The sequence below is a fragment of the Lemur catta genome, chromosome 13, assembly GCF_020740605.2.
Source record: "Lemur catta isolate mLemCat1 chromosome 13, mLemCat1.pri, whole genome shotgun sequence".
Lineage (NCBI taxonomy): Eukaryota > Metazoa > Chordata > Mammalia > Primates > Lemuridae > Lemur > Lemur catta.
Genome location: NC_059140.1, coordinates 74,005,520 through 74,026,219, shown reverse-complemented (window position 1 = coordinate 74,026,219; position 20,700 = coordinate 74,005,520). Strand labels below are relative to the sequence as shown.

Genomic DNA, 20,700 nt, shown 5'->3' with positions numbered 1-20,700 from the left:
TGATACCACAGTCAACAAGTGTACCCCCAAGTGTGGCCTTAGCGTCTGACATGGATGGCCATCAAAGTACCTATATGCTTCCAACTCCCACATATAGGGATTTAGGCAGATGTGACTCACATATAGAAACAACATTGTTATTCCCGAAAATGGTAACTAAGTTTGGACAACAATTTCTGAGGCATTTGCTGGGTGCTAAGAATTGAGAACTTTTCTAGCCACTGTGAGAATCAAAATTGATAAAATAAATTTCTTTTCATTATTGGGATACAGTGAACTATGGGAAAAAAGAAAATATCTGTAATTATAAATGAGCCATAAATACTACAATAGAGTAATGTGCATGATGGTTTGGGATGAAAAAGAGAAATTTTGTACTCTGGAGTGGTCTTGGAAAGTGTCAATAAGGTTTTCACAGAAATGACTTCTGAGATGAATATCAAAGAAAGAGGAAGTGGAAAAGGAGAAAAATTGCATTTTAGATACAGAAGAGCACATGTTAAAATCTCAATATTTTATTGTCTTAAAATCAGGGCTTCCAGGAATGTTTTCCTAACTGAATACAACATAATTGTAAAAAGTAATGGAGAACTATCTGCTGGTTGTACTTGATCTGAAATCACTTTGGATGCTTTAGTTTGTTCATTTTTAAGACTATGTAGTCTTCGTTGAGGAACATGCCACACAATTTTAGCCACTTTAATTTTCAAAAACATTTGGATTGTTTCCAGTTTGGGTCTATTGTGAATAATGCTTCTGTGAGTATTCTTGCATAAGCCTCCTGGTGCACGTGTGCATGCATTTCTGTGGGCACACCTAGAAGCAAAACTGCTGACTCACAGTGTTTGCAAAGCTTTGAGTTTAGTAGATGATGACAAACTGTTTTGCAAAGCAGCTGTTCCAATTAACATTCCCACCAGTGTATGAGAGATTGCATAGCTTAACATCCTCACCAAATAGTGTAGTATTGGATTAAAAAAAAGAAAATTATACCCATTCTAGTCATCTTTAGTGATATCTTATTGTGGTTTTAATTTGCATTTCCATGATTATGAATTAGATTTAATACCTTTTCAGATGTTTTTAGCCATTTGGATATCCTCTTTTATTCAGTACCTATTCAAGTCTCCTGCCCATTTTTCTATTTACTGCTAATCTTTTCCTTATTGATTTGTAGGGTGTCTGTACATGTTCTCATTACAGGCCCTTTGCAAATGTCTTCTACCCTGCAGCTTGCCTTTACATTCTCTTAATGATTACTTTTTCTTTGTTTTAAATAGAAGTCCTTAATTTTAATATATTGTAATTTAGTTATTTTTCTTACATGAGTAGTGCTTTTGTTTGGTTTTTCTTTTTTGTATTCTCCTTACGATCTCTACCCCATGGTCATAAAGATTTTCTCTTACATTATTCTCAGAAACTCTGTTGTTTCACCTTTTATACCCACCTGGAATTGCTTATCACCTTCCCACACTGCTCTGCAGTGCAAATGTTCATGGCTCTGTCTTTTTCCAAACTTTCTATTCTATTCTGTTGGCCTATTTTTCAGTTTTTGCCCCAATGTCACACTGCCTGAATTCTCATACCACTATGATAAGTTTCACTGCACAGATGACAAGTTCTCTCACCTTGTCTCCTTCCCCAAGGCTGGCCTGGCTCTTCGTGTCCCTTTGCATTTCCACGTGCCTAGGAGAATCCACTTCTCCATAACCCCTAGGATTGTTTTAATCTACAGATCAATTTGGGGAAAGAATTAACATCTTTAAAATATTGTCTTCCATTTATTTAGGGCTTTTATGACTCTCAATAATAGCATATACTTTACATAAGTACTGTGTACATTTTTGCTAGATTTATGCCTAAATATATAACTCTGTAGATGCTATAGTGTAAGTTGTGTTTTTTAAACACCTCATTTTCTAATTGTTTCTTGCTGATATATAAAAATACAATTGACTTTGCAGAAGCCTTCCTAAACTCACTAATACTAATAATTTACTATTTTGGATTTTTTATGTTCATAGTCATACCAGCCATGAATAATCACAGTTTTATTTCTTCTCTCACAGTATTTATACCACTGATTTACTTTCCTTGCTTAATTGCACTGGCTAAGTCCTTCAGTATAATAATGAATACATATAGTAATAGTGGACATCATTGTCCTGGTCCCAGTGTCAAACAGAAAACCTTCAAAAACTCACAGTTAAATATATTATATGGTATGGGTTTTTATAGATGCCATAATTAAATCAAGTGAGTTACCTTCTATTTTTAGTTTGCATGGTTATTTTATTTTATTTTTTATTTGAATAGATTTAGGGGATACAAGTTGAGGTTCTTTACATGTATATATTATATAGTAGTGACCAATTATTTTAAAGTCAGGATCTGAGCCACAAGGCTCGGTTTTATCCCTGGAGTTGCTCCTAAGCAAAGTTAAAGACAAGTGACAAACTGGGAGAAAATATTTCCAAGTTAGAGAACAGAGGGCTAACCTTCTGAAAGAATTCTGGTCTCATTGCCAGATTCTGTTTTCTCACACACGGTTCCAAACACTGTTCCAGAACACTGCTGTCACCACGAAAGTTTCACCCGATCATAAGCATACATAAGTTAGTTCGTTCTTCATAAAGCTAAATGTATTCCTTTGAAAGGACTGTTTTTTCTTCTATGGATATGTTCTCTCTAATTTTTAACTACGTTTCTTATAAATCAATATTAAAATACATGGCAACTTAGAGCTTTTTAAAACATACCCTTATTTGACAAACTAAAATATTAGGAACTTTTTGCAAGTCCCTCTAAATTCTTTGAGTCCTTTTATTGGTCTAAGAAATGCAAAACCTGGACACCTCTGACCTAATGCACATCAGTGACATTCAGGATACTGACAAAGAAAAAGGAGCTGATTAATTAAGAACATGAAGAGGGGGAAAGGAACCTTTAGAAAATAAGGAAGAGGAAGTAACCAGGGGTGTGAGACATCACAAAGCCAAGGGCAAAAAGTTTTCAACTTGGTGAACGTGGTTGGATGGGTCAAAAGCCACAGGAAGACAAGTAAGACGAGGACTGTAAAATAACTATTGAATTTAGTAACAAAAAGGATGCTGATGATTCTGGTGAGAAGAATTTCAGTGGAGTAGCAAGGCCAAGACTGGAAGCTGTGGATTTAAGAATGGAAGGGTAGTAAGGAAATGGAGATATTGACTTGTACGGTACTTCTGAGAAATTTAATTGTGAAGGGGAGAAGAGTGTGTCCGTCTAGAGTCAAGTGGGTATAACAGGATTTGGCTTGGCTGACTGGTTTATGTGATTGTTTTGAAGATGAGAGCTGATTGAATAAGACCATTGTTAAAAATGCAGGGAGAGACAGAGATATTGAAACTATAGGAAAGAAAGAAAATGATTAACAAAGAAAGAGTATGAGAAAATGAGTGTAGAACACAGATGGGAGGCTTTACTATGGATGAGAAGGAAGACCTCCATCCTTTATGCATCCTAAAAGGAGCATCCAGGGCCTTGGACTAGAACTGTGTGATTTCCATAAGGCTCTGCACAAGGAGTCTATGTGAACAGCACTCAAACTTGTGGGAGGTTTGTCCTGCCCGGACACATGCAGCAGTCTTGGATACAGGTAAATTTATAAGTCGAGTCAGAGCGAAGTGGCTGAAACCTATAAACTCAGCACTTTGGGAGGCTGAGGCAGGAGACTGCCTCAGACCAGGAGTTTGAGACCAGCCTGGTCAACATGGCAAGACCCTGTCTCTACAAAATATAGAAAAAAAAATTAGTGCACGCTTATAGTCCTAGTTACTCAGGAGGCTAAGGCAAGAGGATTGCTTGAGCCCAGCAGTTTGAGGTTGCAGTGAGCTATGACCACACTACCACTGCACGCCAGCCTGGGTGACAGAAAGAGACCCTGTCTCTAAAAAAAAAAGTTTTTTAATAAAAAAAAATTTGTAAGTTGATGGAAGTTTATTGGGTTTTGGTTTGGTTTGGTTTGGTTTGATTTTGTCTTCAGGGCAGCATTTTAAGGAATATCCTGTTTGTTTCTACTCCCGCTCCCTACACCATGGCTGGCGAAGAGAACCTGGGTAGGGGCTGTCAGAAAGAGCCCTCAGATCAGCATGGGCTGGGAGACCTCAGTCTGGGGTAGGGCCTCCACTATGGTGGAAGAAAGTCTGAGGTGGACCAATTCCAACCAGCCCCTCCTAGGCTTTTACTCATCCCCAGATGTTTATAGCTGCTTGCACAAGACTGGGATGAGGCTCCCAGAATGTTCTAGAGCCAAGCTGCCCTCCCACATGTCCCAGGTCCTTCCCCAATCACCCTATGGAGAATGGGTCAGTGAAGCCCAGACCACTCAGCCTCCCCGACAGACTCTCAGACCTCCCGGGCCCACGAGGCTCCCTGGAACCTGGTGGGGGTAGGAGGAGATTCTCTGACAACTCCTGTCCCACCCACTTTGGACAGCAGAGCAAAAGAAGGGAAAGTGAAACTGTTGGCAAGTAGCTGCAAGTCGGAGTGAATCCCTGAGCATCCGCCTGTGTATGTGCATGTGGTTGGGGGGAATCTTGGAGAATCCCAAGAAGAATAGTGAGAGTTCCTTGAGACAGAACAGTTGATGAATCAAACAGGAATCAGAAGAGAGACACTAATAAATAAAGGTATCACTTTCTCTCCTTTCCACGTTTTCCGTGCCACCATCAGGCGTCGGCTTGTCTGTCTGCTCCACAGTCACCCTCCCATGGTCTTCACCCGCCCCACTCCTGCGTTCTCTGAGTTCTCTGTGCTCAGGCAGGTTTTAGGAAGAAGGTCGTCTCTCACATCATGCAGAATAAGATGGGGTATTTAAATACTAGAAGATAAGCTTTTTAACCTAAAAGAATGAATCTCTAAAAGTGAAGTTTAGGCAGTTTACCAGTGGGCAGAAGAAATACTTTTGGAAGAGATGTCTTCCTTGTTTCCTCAAATCCCTCATAACCCTCAAGGGCCACAGCACTCAGTCTGGGACCCACACAAAGGCACCCAGCAAGGGGGATGTGGGGCCGAAATCCATCCCTGCTGACAATGATGTTGGCAATTTGAAATTCTCTTTATTTTGCCAATTTAAATCAAAATGTATTGTGCCTACACTCTGTTCCACAAACTTAGGCACCCTTTTCCCAAATCTATCTGTTCAAATATCAGGCAATCATCGGAAGAGGGAGATAGGGTAAAATTTCATGCAGAAAATCTGCGTATAGAGTCCTGAGGGGCTTCACTGGCATGAGCTGGTTGGTTTGTGCCAGAAGAACACTGCCGAAAATAAGGGTTTAGAGAAATTCAGCTAAGCCAGAAATCTTTGAAATGGGAAGAAGATAGGGGTAAATGTGTGAATAAAACTGGATCAGAATCCTGTACAATGACTGATGTGGCCTAGCTGTCAGGGCAGGGAGGACCAAACAGTAGCATAAAAGCGTAAGATTTCCAAGTTTTTTTTAAAAAAAAACACAACCAAGAGGCCAATTTATCTCCACCCACCTTCACATAAAAGCCTTTTTAGAGAGTCTTTCCTAGTTTCCTTGAAACAGTAAAATATCTACCCTACAAAGGTGGGCTTTGAGTGAAACTCAAGACTCTCTGCAGAAGTGGGGGGCTTCGGGCAGGTGGACTGAGATGGAGCTGGATTCACCTTTGCCTCTCACTGGAGCTGCCCAGAATGGTGTTGCTGTTCCCACAGAGATCCCAGCACCTGAGGGCCAGGTAGGAATGGACGTTGTCTGTCTTGTTGACTGACATCAAGCCCGGCACATAGTAGACACTCAGTTAACATCCCCTGGATGTTAAATCAATGTTTTTCTGGTGCTGCAGTTAGTTGGCTCTTTAGAGTCAATGGCACAGGGTTCATCTGTGATTTCTAGTCACCCAGCAACACCACCACCTTCCTCAGTGACAATGTCGTCTGAATTGACTTGAACACCTCCAGGAGTGGTGCACTCTGGGAAGTGGCCTCCTTGGCCAGTGTCCCCAGTGCTCTCCCAGGGCCATGGAGTCGTCATTTCATCATGTCTGGCATTAGTGTGGGAGGTCTCAGCCAGAACACCAGACAAAGAGGACACAGACTTTTTTTTTCAGCTTCACATAGGACTAGCATTGGCAGAGAACCAGAGAAAGCAAAGACTCCATCGATTCCTGAACTGAGGAACTAAAACATTGTTCTCACCTGATGTTTCCCACTAACCCAGGGAAAGTGTTGGAAGGAAGCAAGAAATATCCTTGGGCAGCAGTCCAGTTGGCTGCAAGAGACTATCAAAAGTCATTTTAAAATCCCTTTTCATAGATGCAACCAGGATATTGACCAGAAGATAGAGGAAGGACTATTACTGAGCAATGCACTTTCATATGTTCGAACCTCCCCTCGGCTGTGTGTTTGGCAGGGGTCCCGTGGAAACTGCTGCCGAAGCTATCAACATTGCTGTGATGTAGGCATCCTCACTTTTATAATCCCCAAGTTTCAATAAAAACTGTCTCTTTCCACTTCCACAGATGGCAGGGAGAACAGACAGCAGAATGTGCTTTCTCCAGACAGTTAGGGATTCTTTTTCAGGACATGCCAAACACAGCAGGAGTTCTTAATTATTTTTTAAATTGTATACTGACAGAGCAGAATGATAAATGAAGTATGTGGAAGACTAAACAGTATTTTGTCATCAAAACAACAACATTAGTCTCCTTTAGGAAGCTTAAATGTTGAAAAGAGCTCTTCCTTCTAGTCCTTTTTTTTTTAATTCCTAAATGACTCAATTTATTTGTTCATTTAAAAAATTATTGAGCACCAAGGAAGACACTAATTTAGACAATAAGGATTTAGGGCACAGAGAACAAGGGGTAGGGAATATATTTCACTTATTTATCTTCCTTCCACATAAAAGTTATATTTTGAAATGTCTTCTGGAAGACATTTCTCTGGGGTGGAAAATAGAGAATTACGAAAAATGCAATTGGCAGATTCTATTCGTACATGGTCAGTCCTTCCCTTCCTCTTCCTTTGCCCATACTTGCTAGATGCAACTCAATTCTTTTTTGAGGGAAAAGGAAATGATCCGGATCCTCTTCTGTGACAGCTGACTGCCTGCCTCTGCCTTTAAGTGCGTCTGCCCCCGTAAGATGGGCATTTGGTGAGATCTAGCCCTTGAAGAAGTCATGGTTAGCTTCATGAAAAACCCCAGAAGGAAACCCAAGATACCACCTTTAAAAGATTTTACTCACACAGCCTCAGCTTTTTATTTCCAAATTCTCTTTTATCAAATGCTTAATCATGTCTCCCAAACATGAAGAAAATATTATTGTCAGGAGGTTGTAAGGACATTTTCATTGTTTATCATTTACAACCCTCCCTCAGCTTTTGAAAGAGACCTGAGGCTGCTTAAAATAAAAATCATATATGCTCATGTGGCTTTTAAGATAGAATCATATGAAGTGGAGGAAGCTTATAAGATAGTCCCTTTCATATCTTTCATAGAAGTCACATTTAAAAAATCATGAAATGCTAAGACACAACAAGCTTCCGTTTTACATAGAGATTCCTTCTTTAAGTTTTATTTTCTTACCTGGTGTGGAAATTCCCTAAGTGCCAACATTTACCCAGGGTGACAGTGGGCCAGGTGCTCCCAGCACTTCACAAGCACTTGCTTTTCTAGTCCCCAAAACATACACACAAGGGAGACGCTGTCATTAATTCCATTTTAAATATGAGGAAACTGAGGCTAAAAGAGGTTAAGTAGCTTGCTGGAGGGCACACAGCTAGTGAGTGGCAGAGAGAATTCTAATCCATGCCTGATGGTCTCTGGAGTGCATTAGCACCAGTGAATACTCTCTAATAGTGGGTCACATCCCATCAGTGGGTCATGACATCAATGTAGTAGCTTGTGATCCCTTTTTAAGTGAATGAGATAGAATAGCAATGATCAGAGTTCATTCCACATAGTAAAAGGTAAGTAATATTTCAAGAAGTTTTGTTTTCATCGTGTGGATGTGGGTGTGTGCGGTGTGTGTGGGTGGGTATGTGGGTCAATGTAGGAGGTGAGTATGTGCTGGTGTATGGGCATGTGTGGGTGTGTGTGGGTGTGTGGATGTGTGGGTGTTTGTGAGTGAATGTGTGGGTGTGTGCTAGTGTATGCGGGTGTATTTGGGTGTGTGGGTGTATGTGGGTGTGTGGATGTGGATGTGAGTGTGGATGTGCGTGGATGTGAGTGGCTGAGTGTGTGAGTGTGTGCTGGTATATGTGGGTATATGTGGTTGTGTGTGTAGGGTGCAGGGAGGTTGTGGAGGATGAGTGTGGGAGTGGGGTGTGTGTGTGAGTCTGTGAGGGGTGCATGGGTGTGTCTGAGTGTATGCTGGATTGTGATACAAAATTTATTTCTAATTGTGAGTTACTGTCTTAAAAAAATTTCAAAGCCACAACACAAAGATACATTGACTCCCACTCATTCATGTTCCAAACACATGAGGACTACTAGTTTTTATAAATCTGCTTTCCATAGAAATCTTTACAAGCAAGAAGTTAAGGGATTTTGAAATCTATGACTCAGTATGCCTCTCGCTGCGTGAACAGGCTTAACAAGCCAGCCCCAGCACCATGCAGTGGAGAAGTCTGCCTAAAATAGTCACGGACTTGACTGGTCTTAAGCATGGTGGCTGATAGTAAATCTTTCATCCACCAGGGCAGCAATAGCAGAGAAAATAGTTTTTGCTTTTGTAAGAACAAAAAAGCAGTGGGTAGAAAACACCCCAAAGCCGTGCTCTGGGTCTTCCTCCTCAGTCAGGAAAGGAGTGTGCACCTTTCCATCTGATGCTCTGCTGTCACATGCTTGTGGGATGCCCAAATTCATCAGAACTAAACCACTAAAGCTCAAATAATCCACTTATCGTCTCAGATGATATCGCTAAAAGCCTAACATGCACTTGTAATTGAGCCATAGCTTTAGTGCCTAAACCCAGACTTTTGCCCTCAAACAAGTGGCATCATTTGATAAACAATGAGGGCCAGGAGGTGTTACCTGCTTTAGGAGAGTCCCCTGAGGGGCTTTGGGGGAGGACATCATTCCACAAGGCAGCATTTACTTGGAGAATCCAGACCTCACAAGGACACTTTCCCCAAAACCAGAGTAGAAGTCACTTCCTAATCATTATTTGGAGGTAATAATACCAACCATACAGAGTTGCCATTAACATCAAATAAAGTAACAAGGAAAGACTCAGCACAGAGTAGACAATGCTCCATGAACGTTTGTTCTCTATCCTTCTGTTATGTTAAAAAAAAAAAAAGTCATCCCCCTCACAGACCCAAGGAAATTCCTGGTCATGATGCCAACCTTTGGTGATGTGGTTACGAGCACTGTGCCAACACCCCTTGCTCCCTTCCGTGAGTCATGATGAGATACAGCCATACCTGTGTCTTCGTTCACTCACTGTCTGTGAAGTTTCAACCTCAACCCCTTTTTAAAAAATACATGACTTTCATAATTTTACTAGCCAATTTACAATTGTATCTCTTTGTTTTCTGGAAAGTACTCTCCCAAAATTGAAAGAATGTCTTTTACATATAAACTTCTGGAATTGTCTTGGTCATGCTACCCACAGATATAGTACTTTTGTAAATGTTAATTATATTTCCTTTCTTTACTCTCTTATTGAACCCAGCAGGTATTCAACTCTCATTGGTCTTTTCTTACGTACCCTACGTAAGATTATTTTTAACTGACCCTCATTGAGGACTTATGATCCTTGAAATTCAGGTTCTGGATTTGATTGATATCCTCTAGCACAATGGTTAAGAGTGGCCTCTGGTGTCAGAGGGATGACTCGAATCGAGTCTGTGTCACTTTCCAAACAAATGACTGTAGGCAAGATATTTGACTTCCCTAATTCTGAAACATGAAGGATAAATCGCCCAAACCACAGGCTGGTTGAAGGATTAACTAAGATATCCACTGTGCAAGGTGCCTGGCACACCAAACTCAAGGAGTGTTAGATATTATTGCTTAGTATTATCTCCCCTTATTCTAATGTGGTTCTGGATTTCTAACTCACACCTAAACTTTCCTTTTGCATATGTATTTTTATTATGTCACCTCAAATCCTTATTAAAAAATTAATAAGTAAATAATGTAAATATCTATTGGATCCTAGCAGCTTATGATCTTGCCTTTCTGTTTTCAAGAGTGGACAACTCCTTGATTTCATACCAAAGTAGGGCAATACATTTGGTTTTGTTTACTGTGACCTTGCGGCAGAAGTGAATTCACCATGAACCTTGCTTCCATTCTTGGTCTAGCCGGTGTTGGGTGGAATCATGGTTGTTTGAAATGCCATCATTAAGAATATGGCTCAGAAAAATGTGCTTTAATAATAACACCAGGCAAACTCAATTCATGGGGTTCTTGTGAAAATTAAGTAGGACAACGTGGACAGATCTTGGCCATATTAACACTTTGTTTCTCTCACGTGAGATTTTTGTCCTCTTTTTCACATAGATTTCGCACTGACTGAAGGTCGTATGATCGCTCCTTTGTGCCAAAAGGGATATTTTCCCTGCGGGAATCTCACCACGTGCTTACCCCGAGCTTTCCACTGCGACGGTGAGGATGACTGTGGGAACGGGGCAGACGAGGAGAACTGTGGTGAGTGCCCACTGTGTTCCCACTCTGCTGCCTCCTTGCTCTATGAACTCCCCAACGCTGTGGGCAAGTTGGATAATGACTTTACGTAATGACCTTGGAGAGCCGATTGGGTGTTCTATAGGCACTCTCTTTGTAATGAAAACAATTACCCATCAATTTATTTGTGATGACCTGAATTTTCATATAGGCAGGATGCTTAAATCAGAAATACAGTATTATAAAATGTTATCCTTCATAAAAATTGAAGTTACATTTTAAAATCTACTTGGGGACTCACATTTTAATTTTAAGGGGCTTCCTATGATTACTTCTGTATGGCTGGTAATTTGGTTTTGCTGCAAGAATATCCACAAAGTGTGAATGGGCCCCTCTAGAAAATTAATTGATTGAGCAGACGCATACGGAGTGCCCACTCTGGGCTGGGAGCTCCAAATCACTGGGACACAGGGGGCTCGAGGGAGACAAGGGTCTTGACCTTGTGGAGTTCGCACAGACAATGTGAACTAAGATGACGACAAACCTGTACACAAGTACATTAGTCTCAGAGAATGGTAAGTACTATGAAGAAAATAAAGCAGGAAAATGAGATAGAAAGTGACTTGGAAAGAGAAGGGATACTTTAAGGATGTAACCAGAGAAAACTTTTTTAAGATGATGACATTTGAGTTAAGAACTAAATGAAAAAAAATAAAGGAAGCACAAAATATTCTAGAGGAACAGAATTCCAGCAAAGGAAACCACAAGTGCAAAGGCCCTGAGGCTGAATGAAACAAATGACATGTTTGAGGAACAGAGAAGCCAGTGTGGTTTGAACAGAACGAGGATATAAATAGAGGAAGAAGGTGTAAGCAGAGGCCAGATCACATAGGGCCTTGCAGGCCAAGTTTAGGTCTGTGGAGTGAGACGTATGTATTGTCTACTCTAACCTACCTATTGTTCTCTAGAGGAAACTGACATCAATAGTGGTGAACATGTCTAGTTAGTGACAGAGTAGACTCTAGAACCCAGATCTAAATCTGAAAGAATCCCTTGTGTTTTCTGCCACACGGAGCTACCTCTCTTTGGCACTGCCCAACCATCCATCAAAGAGGGTCAGCAAAGCCTGGGAACATCAAGCGTCTGTCTGTAGAATCTGCTCTCCTGCCCCTGAGTACTCAGGCATGCTTCCCTCTCATGGAAACAGCCTCTGCCCACACTTCCCGTGGATCACTCCTACTCATCTTTCAGTTCAAGTATCCCCTCCTCCAAGAGGGCTTCCCTGGCCACCCTGAACCTGTATCGTTGGTCTAGGATGGGTGCAATTTCTCTGTGTTGCCACAGCAACTGGGACGTCTCTGTGCAACTGCACTAAGTAGGCTTCCCTATCTTCTCACTCTATTTCTTTTCCTGGACAGGAACTCTATGAATATAGGCCAGTGTCTTATTTGTTTTACTGTCACCAGAGCTTAAAACAGTATAGTACACACTAGGAACTTAATCGGTGCTCAGTTTTGGGGGTAGCTCTCTGGATGCCAATGGCCAAGTTACTCAAATTCGTGGCTTTTCCTCCTTGCTACATGAGAATCAGAGACCATGAGTGTTTATCAACCTCATGAGGATGTTCTGAACCCAAATTAAATAATGCATGTGAAGGAGCATTATAGTAGAATCATTGAGGATATTAATAGGAAATAGAAATAAATTAAAGATGCTAGGATCAAAGGAGCCTGTGAGCAATTATTTAAATTTACTTATCTATTCTGGTGAACTTAAGTATCATATGTTATAATGCATATCTTATAATTTTTATCGCATATGATAAAGTAACAATACCTCAAAATTAGGCTTCCTTTTTAAAAAATAGAATTTATCATAGAAGAGAAGAAAATTTGGCAAATAAACAAATCATATTTACATATGACAAATTGATACTAACATATGCCAAACTGAGAAAATGTTATTTTCCTCAACAGGACTCAAAAGCCTTTATTAAAAAAAACTTTGTTTTTGCTTTATTAGAAAAGATCAGGTGACATAAATTTTATCAGAACTCAATATATCTATCAAGTATGTATCAACATCTATTTATGCAGTAGTATGCACATGTCAAAATTAAATTCAGACTATAGTTTCTTCTGAGGTCTTCAAAATTAAAGTCAAACATTTAAAATGTCAGTATTAGAAATAGGTGACATTTTCTAAGACATTTATATTTATGTAAAATAATTATATATTTGCATTATATATTTTATGACACATAAATTTGAAATATTTGTCATTGTAAAAAAGAGAATCCCCACAGATGTTTGCATAGTTTTTTCTCCCTTACTATTTATGTATTTAAAATATAAATCATCCTATTACTTAAACAAATTTTTAATTTAATTTCATTATCGAATTTTGTTTGTAATGTGGTATTTGATTTCTAGAATAACTGACACATGTCAATCACCACTTCACAGGTGACACTAGTGGATGGGCAACCATATTTGGCACAGTCTATGGAACTGCTAACAACGTGGCATTAACACAGGAATGCTGTAAGTGATAATTGGTTCAAAAACAGTATCAGCTTTGCAAAAAACATGATTTGTAGTGCATAGATTTATATGGGTAGTGTGATCAATTCCATTCAGAATTTCCATTTCAGTTCAATGTATTTCACTGGCTAACCAGTCTGCTGTCAGCCTGTGGGGCTGAAAAGATAGAAAGAAGAAAATGACCATCTTCATTTATGCTATTTTTATGTGTTAGTCTATGATTGCAAGAATATAAATATTGAATAATTGTGACAAATAGCAAATTCTTATTCCCTTTAATTATTTTCTTCAAGAAAGACACTGAGCACCCACTACTCTCCAGCCTTTCTCTCAGGCACTGAGAGCACAGTGATGATTCACACGAGGCTCCAACCCACACACACCTCACGCTGTGGCAGTAAAGACAGGTCCCTGGTTGCAGAAGCAGTGAGGACAGCATTAGTGCTCACAGGGAGGAATGGTGTTTGCACAGGGAACATGGAAGCCAGCTGGAAGAAATGATGGCTCTGCCAGGGATGGGAAAGATCCCCAGAGAAGATGACATCTGAGAGGGACCCTGAAGTCTGTGGATAGAGGAAGGATAAGAGGAAACAGGAGGAAAGGGGGAGGCAGGTCAGCACAGCACTGATGTAGGAAGGTGCAGAGCAGGCTGTGCAAGGCCCTTTCACAACGACTCTGAGTGCAGGAGGTGGAAGGTGGGATCTGAACCCAGAAGGCTGGGCTGGCCCATGAAGGGTTTTGGGTGCACACTTTTGAGGGTGGTCTCTATCCGGTAGAAAGAATTATGTTCATGTGTGTGTGTGTTTTTGTGTATATAGGCAGACAGAATTACGTAGGTGAATGTGCAATGACATACATTAGTATGTATATATGTAATGTATATCTTAAATACTACACTGACAGCATTTTATGCACTTTATAATACCAGTTTACAAATACCACTTATTGTCTACTTTGTTATACACAAGTAAATTATGTAATTAGAAATTTAAAAAGGTAAGATTAAAAATCAGTATAACTGGAAGTCTGAATATTTTCTGTCTGAACCTCAATGGGGTGTCTTGTACACATCCCATTTTGGAGGTCACTGCTGTACACAATGGGCGATCATTAAAGGTGTGGGCTTTTTTATTTGGTTGGTTTGGGTATTTATTTTATTTTTTTAATGAAGAGGGAGAGCACACGACCAGAGATGTATATGAGGAAGATTCTTTCATCAGCATTGCAGAGAATGGATTAGAGCAGTGGGTCTCAGTGGAGACAACCACGACCCCCAAGACTGTTTGACAGTGCCTGGAGACATTTTTGGTTGCCCCATGGAGGGGGGCGGGTGCTGCTGGCATCCAGTGAGGAGAGGCCAGGGATGCTGCAGAACATACTACAATGCCCAGGACAGCCTCCCATGACAGAGAGCAATTGGCCCAAAAAATCAATCATGCTCAGATGGAGAGGAAAGAATGATGAAAGAGATAGTGATTGTTATGTTTATTACAATGTTCAGAAAAAGCCAGTGGGAAGAGTGAGGTAGAGAGACATGCAAGAGGCATTTCAGAAGGAGAATCCACAGAACTTGGGGGTGTGGCTGGCTTGCAGGTGAGGGAGGGTGAACAGTTATGCCCACATTTCTGGTTTTAGCAACACACCCAGCTTGAAATGAAATTCTTTTATTGGTAAATAAGTTTCCAGTCACAGATTTTTAATCTAATAATATAACCACTATTCCAGTGGTGGTTATGTCAATAAACACTGAAGTAAGCATACTAAAGTTATCTTTAGGGAGTTGACTAATTAATATAGACAAGATAAAATACATTCCAATACTTTATATAGTAAAAGCATCTTTTGCATTAAGTACGCCTGAAAGAATCAGGGCAATTGGAAAGAACTTATAATTATATTAAAATAATAAATATAAATTTGAAAATAACTTCCAATTTCTTAGCTCCACCAGCACAAATACCCATAGGGTCAGAAATCAGGGGAGAAATCAGACTCCAGAAATATTTGCATGTACTCTCTCTCTCTTTTTTACACACACACACACACACACACACACACACACACATACACACACACACACACGGTGACTGGTTTCTCCATAGATTTCTCATTCTTTTATATGCCATCATCTTAATTATGTCAGTTCCTTCAGAGTGATTTCTAAAGCCTTTTTCTTTCTTTTGAATACTTCAGGTAGATGGATCTTTGGTTTTCTCAGCTTTAAAACTTCTCTACAACTTTTACCTTTCACTTTCAATTTCACAGTAATGGAAAATAAAGCACCAAAATGAGAGGCTATGTGACTGGATGGGTTTTAATAAGGTGCAAGGGTGGCAGTGGCAGAACCTGCATTTCACTCTTCTTGCAGTTCTCACAGAAGTCTGACAGGGGACAACATGGAATCTGGTTTTAATCCACAAGCATTTAATTGAGCAACTACTTTGTGCTATCAAATTGAATTGAATTGACTCAGTCATATGCATTAAGGTTTACCTAATCATTCTATGTTTTTCATTGAGGAGAACCTAATCTTGCTTCACTATATAATTTTATGCCATTTAACATTTCTGTGGTTTCTTTCCAATCACCTGTTAAATGCCTCTGAAATGGCTACTAGAAGCTAGATCTGAGAAGACCACACTAGTGTATATTTGATTACAAGAGAATTCTTATTTGCCTTTAAAATGGGCTTAATGAGTATATTTAACAGATGTAAATTCTATACATTCAATGAAAAGAGAACAATGTCAGTTATTATAGACAAAGTCATAATTAAAGAAATGCGTTTTTTAGTGAGTGAAATCTTACTCTTTTTGTCCCCCTAGTTCTAAACCAGTATCCACCACGCTGTGATTGCCAAGAAACGGAACTGGAATGTGTAAATGCTGGCTTAAAATCTGTGCCAATGATTTCCAGCAATGTGACATTACTGTGAGTTGAACTCAATTCTTGATAGTATTTGTCCCTAAAGTTACATGAAATGAAAACCTGATAGTGTTGCTTGTATGTTAGCAAAATGATAGAAACTCTTTTGAAAACCACGAGTCATCAGAGAATTCTGGATGCTTCCCACCCAGGGAAAAAATGTTTAAACGCTGTATGTCAGATTAGCCCAGGGATCATTTAGCTCACAAATGCCTGTGGTCTGGAGTTTTTATTTTCAATTACTTTTTAATTTGTGCATTATTACTAATGTGCCTGTGGTGAAATGTTAAAAGAAAAAAAAAAAAGGAAACACCTTGCTTATTCTATGCCATTTTTAATGTTGGTAATTTATCCAAGACTGCAAAAAGATCCATGAAGCTAACTGTACCATATCGTGCAAACTTTTCTGTACTTTGCATGAAGTTTTTAGGAGCCTCAAGAATTTGCAGTCATGTCGTTATTTGGGCATGAATGAGTTGGTTAGGATCTTTGGCTATTTTTGGTTTTGTTTGTTGTGTTTTGCTAATTTACACAGAGAGTAAAAGAAAAAGTTAAATCACCATGGACTTTCTAGTCTATTATACTAACTGGCTACACTTGTCAAATATTTGCAAACTAATTTTTCTTTATGAATTTTTCATTTTCCCATGAAAAGTGTTTAGTTACTGTCATGTTCAAATGTGTGTTACGTACCATGGAACATCATCAAAGATTCTCTTCCCAAGCATGCAGCTTCTAGGGAAGAGTTTGGTTGGCCATAAAAATCCATAATGAAGTTTGCTTTGCATGTTATTTTAGGTCTCTTAAGAAAAACAAAATCCACAGTCTTCCAGATAAAGTTTTCATCAAATACACAAAACTTAAAAAGATGTAAGTAGCCATTAATAGTGTACTTACGGGAAATTCCATTGTGATGTTTGGTTTAAGACATTTTTGATCTAACTATAAAATTAAATATCAAGTTTATTATCTTTATCATTACATTGATGTTTCTAAATGTAATTAAGATTAGAAAATAAAGCATTTAAACGTATATTATCTTTTCACTTCATAATTTAGAGTAGCTGAACTGATTTTGTTTAAACCTTTTCAGAGCATTAACTTGGAGTTGAGATAAAAATAACTGAGTAGAAAAATACATAGTTCTATGCTTTTCCTCAAGATTATTTGGAAATGATTCAGAAGCACTAGATGTACTTTTTAACTTGGAAAAAGAGGGATTGCATAAACAGAACAGTCAGATCATCTAAACCACATTATGATAGGATACAAACTGTCTCCCAAGGTATCAGGAACAAAACCACAATAGTAGTACAATCAGTGATTTTGGCATATTTGAGGAAAGAAAATATCAATACATAGGGCATGGTCAGCAGATAAGAAATAGCACTCAGGGCCAGGTGGGGTGGCTTATGCCTGTAATCCTAGCACTCTGGGAGACTGAGGCCGGAGGACTGCTCGAGGTCAGAAGTTTGAGACCAGCTGAGCAAGAGTGAGACCCCATCTCTACTAAAAATAGAAAAAAACTAGCTGGGCATGGTGGTGTGTACCTGTAGTCCCAGCTATTCAGGAGGCTGAGGCAGCAGGATCACTCAAGCCTGGGAGCTTGAGGTTGCAGTGAGCTATGATGATGCCACTGCATTCTACCTGGGGTGATAGGGGGAGACTCTGTCAAAAGGAAGGAGGGAAGGAAGGAAGGAAGGAAGGAAGGAAGGAAGGAAGGAAGGAAGGAAGGAAGGAAGGAAGGAAGGAAGGAAGGGAGGGAGGGAGGGAAGAAAAGAAATAGTATACAGTGAGAAAGAAGGGTCTGATAGGCTTCCAGCATCATATAAGACAGAAAACTAGAATCTGGGAAATATAATATCTCCCTAGAGATGGTTTCTGTTGGAGGGCAGGGATGGATCATCAATCTTCACCATGTTTTCATGAACTTTCTCTTAATACTATCCATATCCCTTTGCTTTGATTCCCTACTCATCAAGCAACCTTATGATGAGAAATTTAACTTCCCAACTTCTTCATACTAAAGTATTTGAAAAGTTGCATTGAATAGGGAATAAAAGGATTCTCACTGGTGGAATGGGATACCTCCTACTCATTTAATAAATTGAGAATATTCAGGTTCATGTATCAGCCTTTTGTAAGTTGGATTAGTGTCTGTCTGTCCCTCTGGGCCCAGTCACTCTGGGGCACTGGAGGGGCCACACCTGCCAAGATGATCATTAGATAACAAAATTTGCAAGATAATGCTGTATATGCTATAACCCCCCTTGGCAGTAATATCATGTTATTGTTTTATGTGTCAACATCCAGCATAGAGGAAAAAGTTTCTAGAAATGTACAATTTGTTAAAAATCCAGGAATAAAAATGATCTGAATTTTTGCTGACACTGGACAAACACATATGGTTTGAAATACTATCAAGGATTCCAAGTTCATGAATTTAGGTACAGGGTCCTTCATGCAAGAGAGGAAGTCACTGAAGGAAGTCCACCAGCTAGATTCTCATGAGAACACAGATTTGATTATTTTCTCTGTAAATCTCAGCAGCAGTCAGACCTGCTACTCCATCCCAGAGTATGCAGTCATTTTGTCATTGTCACACTGGGGTAGCTACACATTGGCTCTGGGCGTCCAGACTCCTCTAGAGAGGAAACCCTAACTACACTGCTTCTAGTCTTCCTGGAAATTCTTAAAATCACATGTTCATTCGGTGAATCAATATTGTCCTTGGAACTGCCTGAATAATGCTCAAGGGAGGAAAAGGAAAAATAAAACAGCACTAGCTGAAAGGAAGGGAAAGATTCTTGTTTTAGAGTAACAATTTAAATTCTATAGTCTAAAATTTCTTCTTAATTTTAAATTCTTCTTCAAAATTTCTACTTAAATCTCCTTATTATATACAATGTAACTAAAGTCTACAGTGGTTATCTAAGATTTACAACTAGTTAGTGGAAGAGTCAGAATTAGAACTCAGGTCTTCTCGTGTCCAAGGTAGTGCTTGCTTTACCATAATGAGAAACTTAGAGATGGAAATAAATTGTTCTAGCATTTAACTGCTATCAACACGTATTGTCCTCCCCCATGTAGAATTCCCTTTTATACCTTTTGGTTCCTAATTTAGGGAAAGCCGACTTCTTGGGAGCAGAGAGGTCATTAGAGGACCAAGCAGGAAAGTTAAAATTAGATTTCTCAGGCCAAGTTCTTTCCTGGTCTACTGATCTGTAGCTTTGTTCTATGCTAACACTTGCTTCTCATGGTACCTGCTAGCCCATTAAGGAAAGAACATGTAAGCACTTCGATAACTCAAGTCCCAAATTTCCTAATGAAAAAAGATGGAGATTAACCTTCATTGTCAAGATCAGCTAGCAACTTCTCCAAATAAATGTTTAATTCTACTTTGTCTGAGAAAACTTAGACACCACATCATAACCTGAGTATCACCCAGCAGGGCTTCTCCCCATGCAAGCTGTTCTTTGATGCTTTCTAGGCAATTTAATTCTCCCAGAGACTCATAGGAAAGAGATTAGGAAACTCTCATCAATAAACATTCACTAAGTGTCTGCTATTAATATATGCAATATATAGCACAGGGGAATAAAACACAATCCCTTACATTCATAGATCACGTTTTTAAAGTTTACAAAGAATTCTAATATTTGGAATTATCACTTGGGCTTTGATCTTAACAGTTTGTGAGGTGGAACAGACACCATTAGCTCCCTTTCAGGAATCATGAAACCCACTCTTGGAGAAAAGAGGTTGTTTGCCTAAAGTTAGCCAGCTGACAAGTATTAGAGCTTGGCCTCAAACCCAAACCATCTGACTGTGTTCCTTTGGAAGCTGATCCACGTGGTCTCAGAATATTGTTACCGTCAATGAATCCGCCCAATAACTAAACTTTGGTTTGAAAATAACTCAAGTTCTTTACAGGCACTGCTCAAATATCCTAAAGCAGCTCATAAGCTTAGCAATCCTTCTTTTAATCTCCCTTCCTCCCCATGTCCTTTATCCACATGCCTGCCACTCTTCCCAAACTCCCAGAAAAATCTCCCCCAGCCCCGGTCCAACGTCTCGTCCCACCTGTCCATCTACTCTCACCTTTTGCTTCCCAATTGTGCACACAACAGCTCAAATAACCAATGGGGCAAAAACCAAACCATCACGAGGTAAGGGTGTCAGGCAAGAGAAAAACAAGACGGGCATCAGCTAGAACTCTTGGTTAGCAGTGGCAGGAGAGCAGAAGCTGGCAAAACCCATATGTTCATTCATTCTTTCAGCAAATATCTCCTGATACCCACACCATGTCAGGAACCAAGGCTATAACAGTAAACAACACATATGAAAGCCCTTTCCTTGTGGAGCTGAATTTCCAATGAAGAAAGACAGTCAAAAAACCAAATTTAAAATCTAATCTAATTTGTTAGATGGCAATTAGGGCTACAGGGAAGAAGAATCCAGAAAGAGGATTAGGAGGTGCTGGGGAAATGGAGTTCCAAGCAGCATCCTGATACATTCTGTTCATATTACTACTGCCCAACACTTCTCTACAGCTCCCTGTCATAGGATCTACCCATGAGATGAATCAG

At 39.6% G+C, this 20,700-nt stretch overlaps 1 protein-coding gene across 1 annotated transcript in view; it reads left to right on the top strand.

Annotated features, from left to right (window-relative positions):
- Nucleotides 1–20,700, top strand: part of RXFP2 (relaxin family peptide receptor 2) — a 55,832-nt gene that overhangs the window by 6,396 nt on the left and 28,736 nt on the right. The window contains exons 2-5 of the mRNA XM_045566826.1: nt 10,521–10,667; nt 13,109–13,186; nt 16,012–16,117; nt 16,910–16,981. Of these exons, the coding sequence (XP_045422782.1) occupies nt 10,521–10,667; nt 13,109–13,186; nt 16,012–16,117; nt 16,910–16,981 (403 nt within the window). The remainder of the gene's footprint in view (nt 1–10,520; nt 10,668–13,108; nt 13,187–16,011; nt 16,118–16,909; nt 16,982–20,700) is intronic.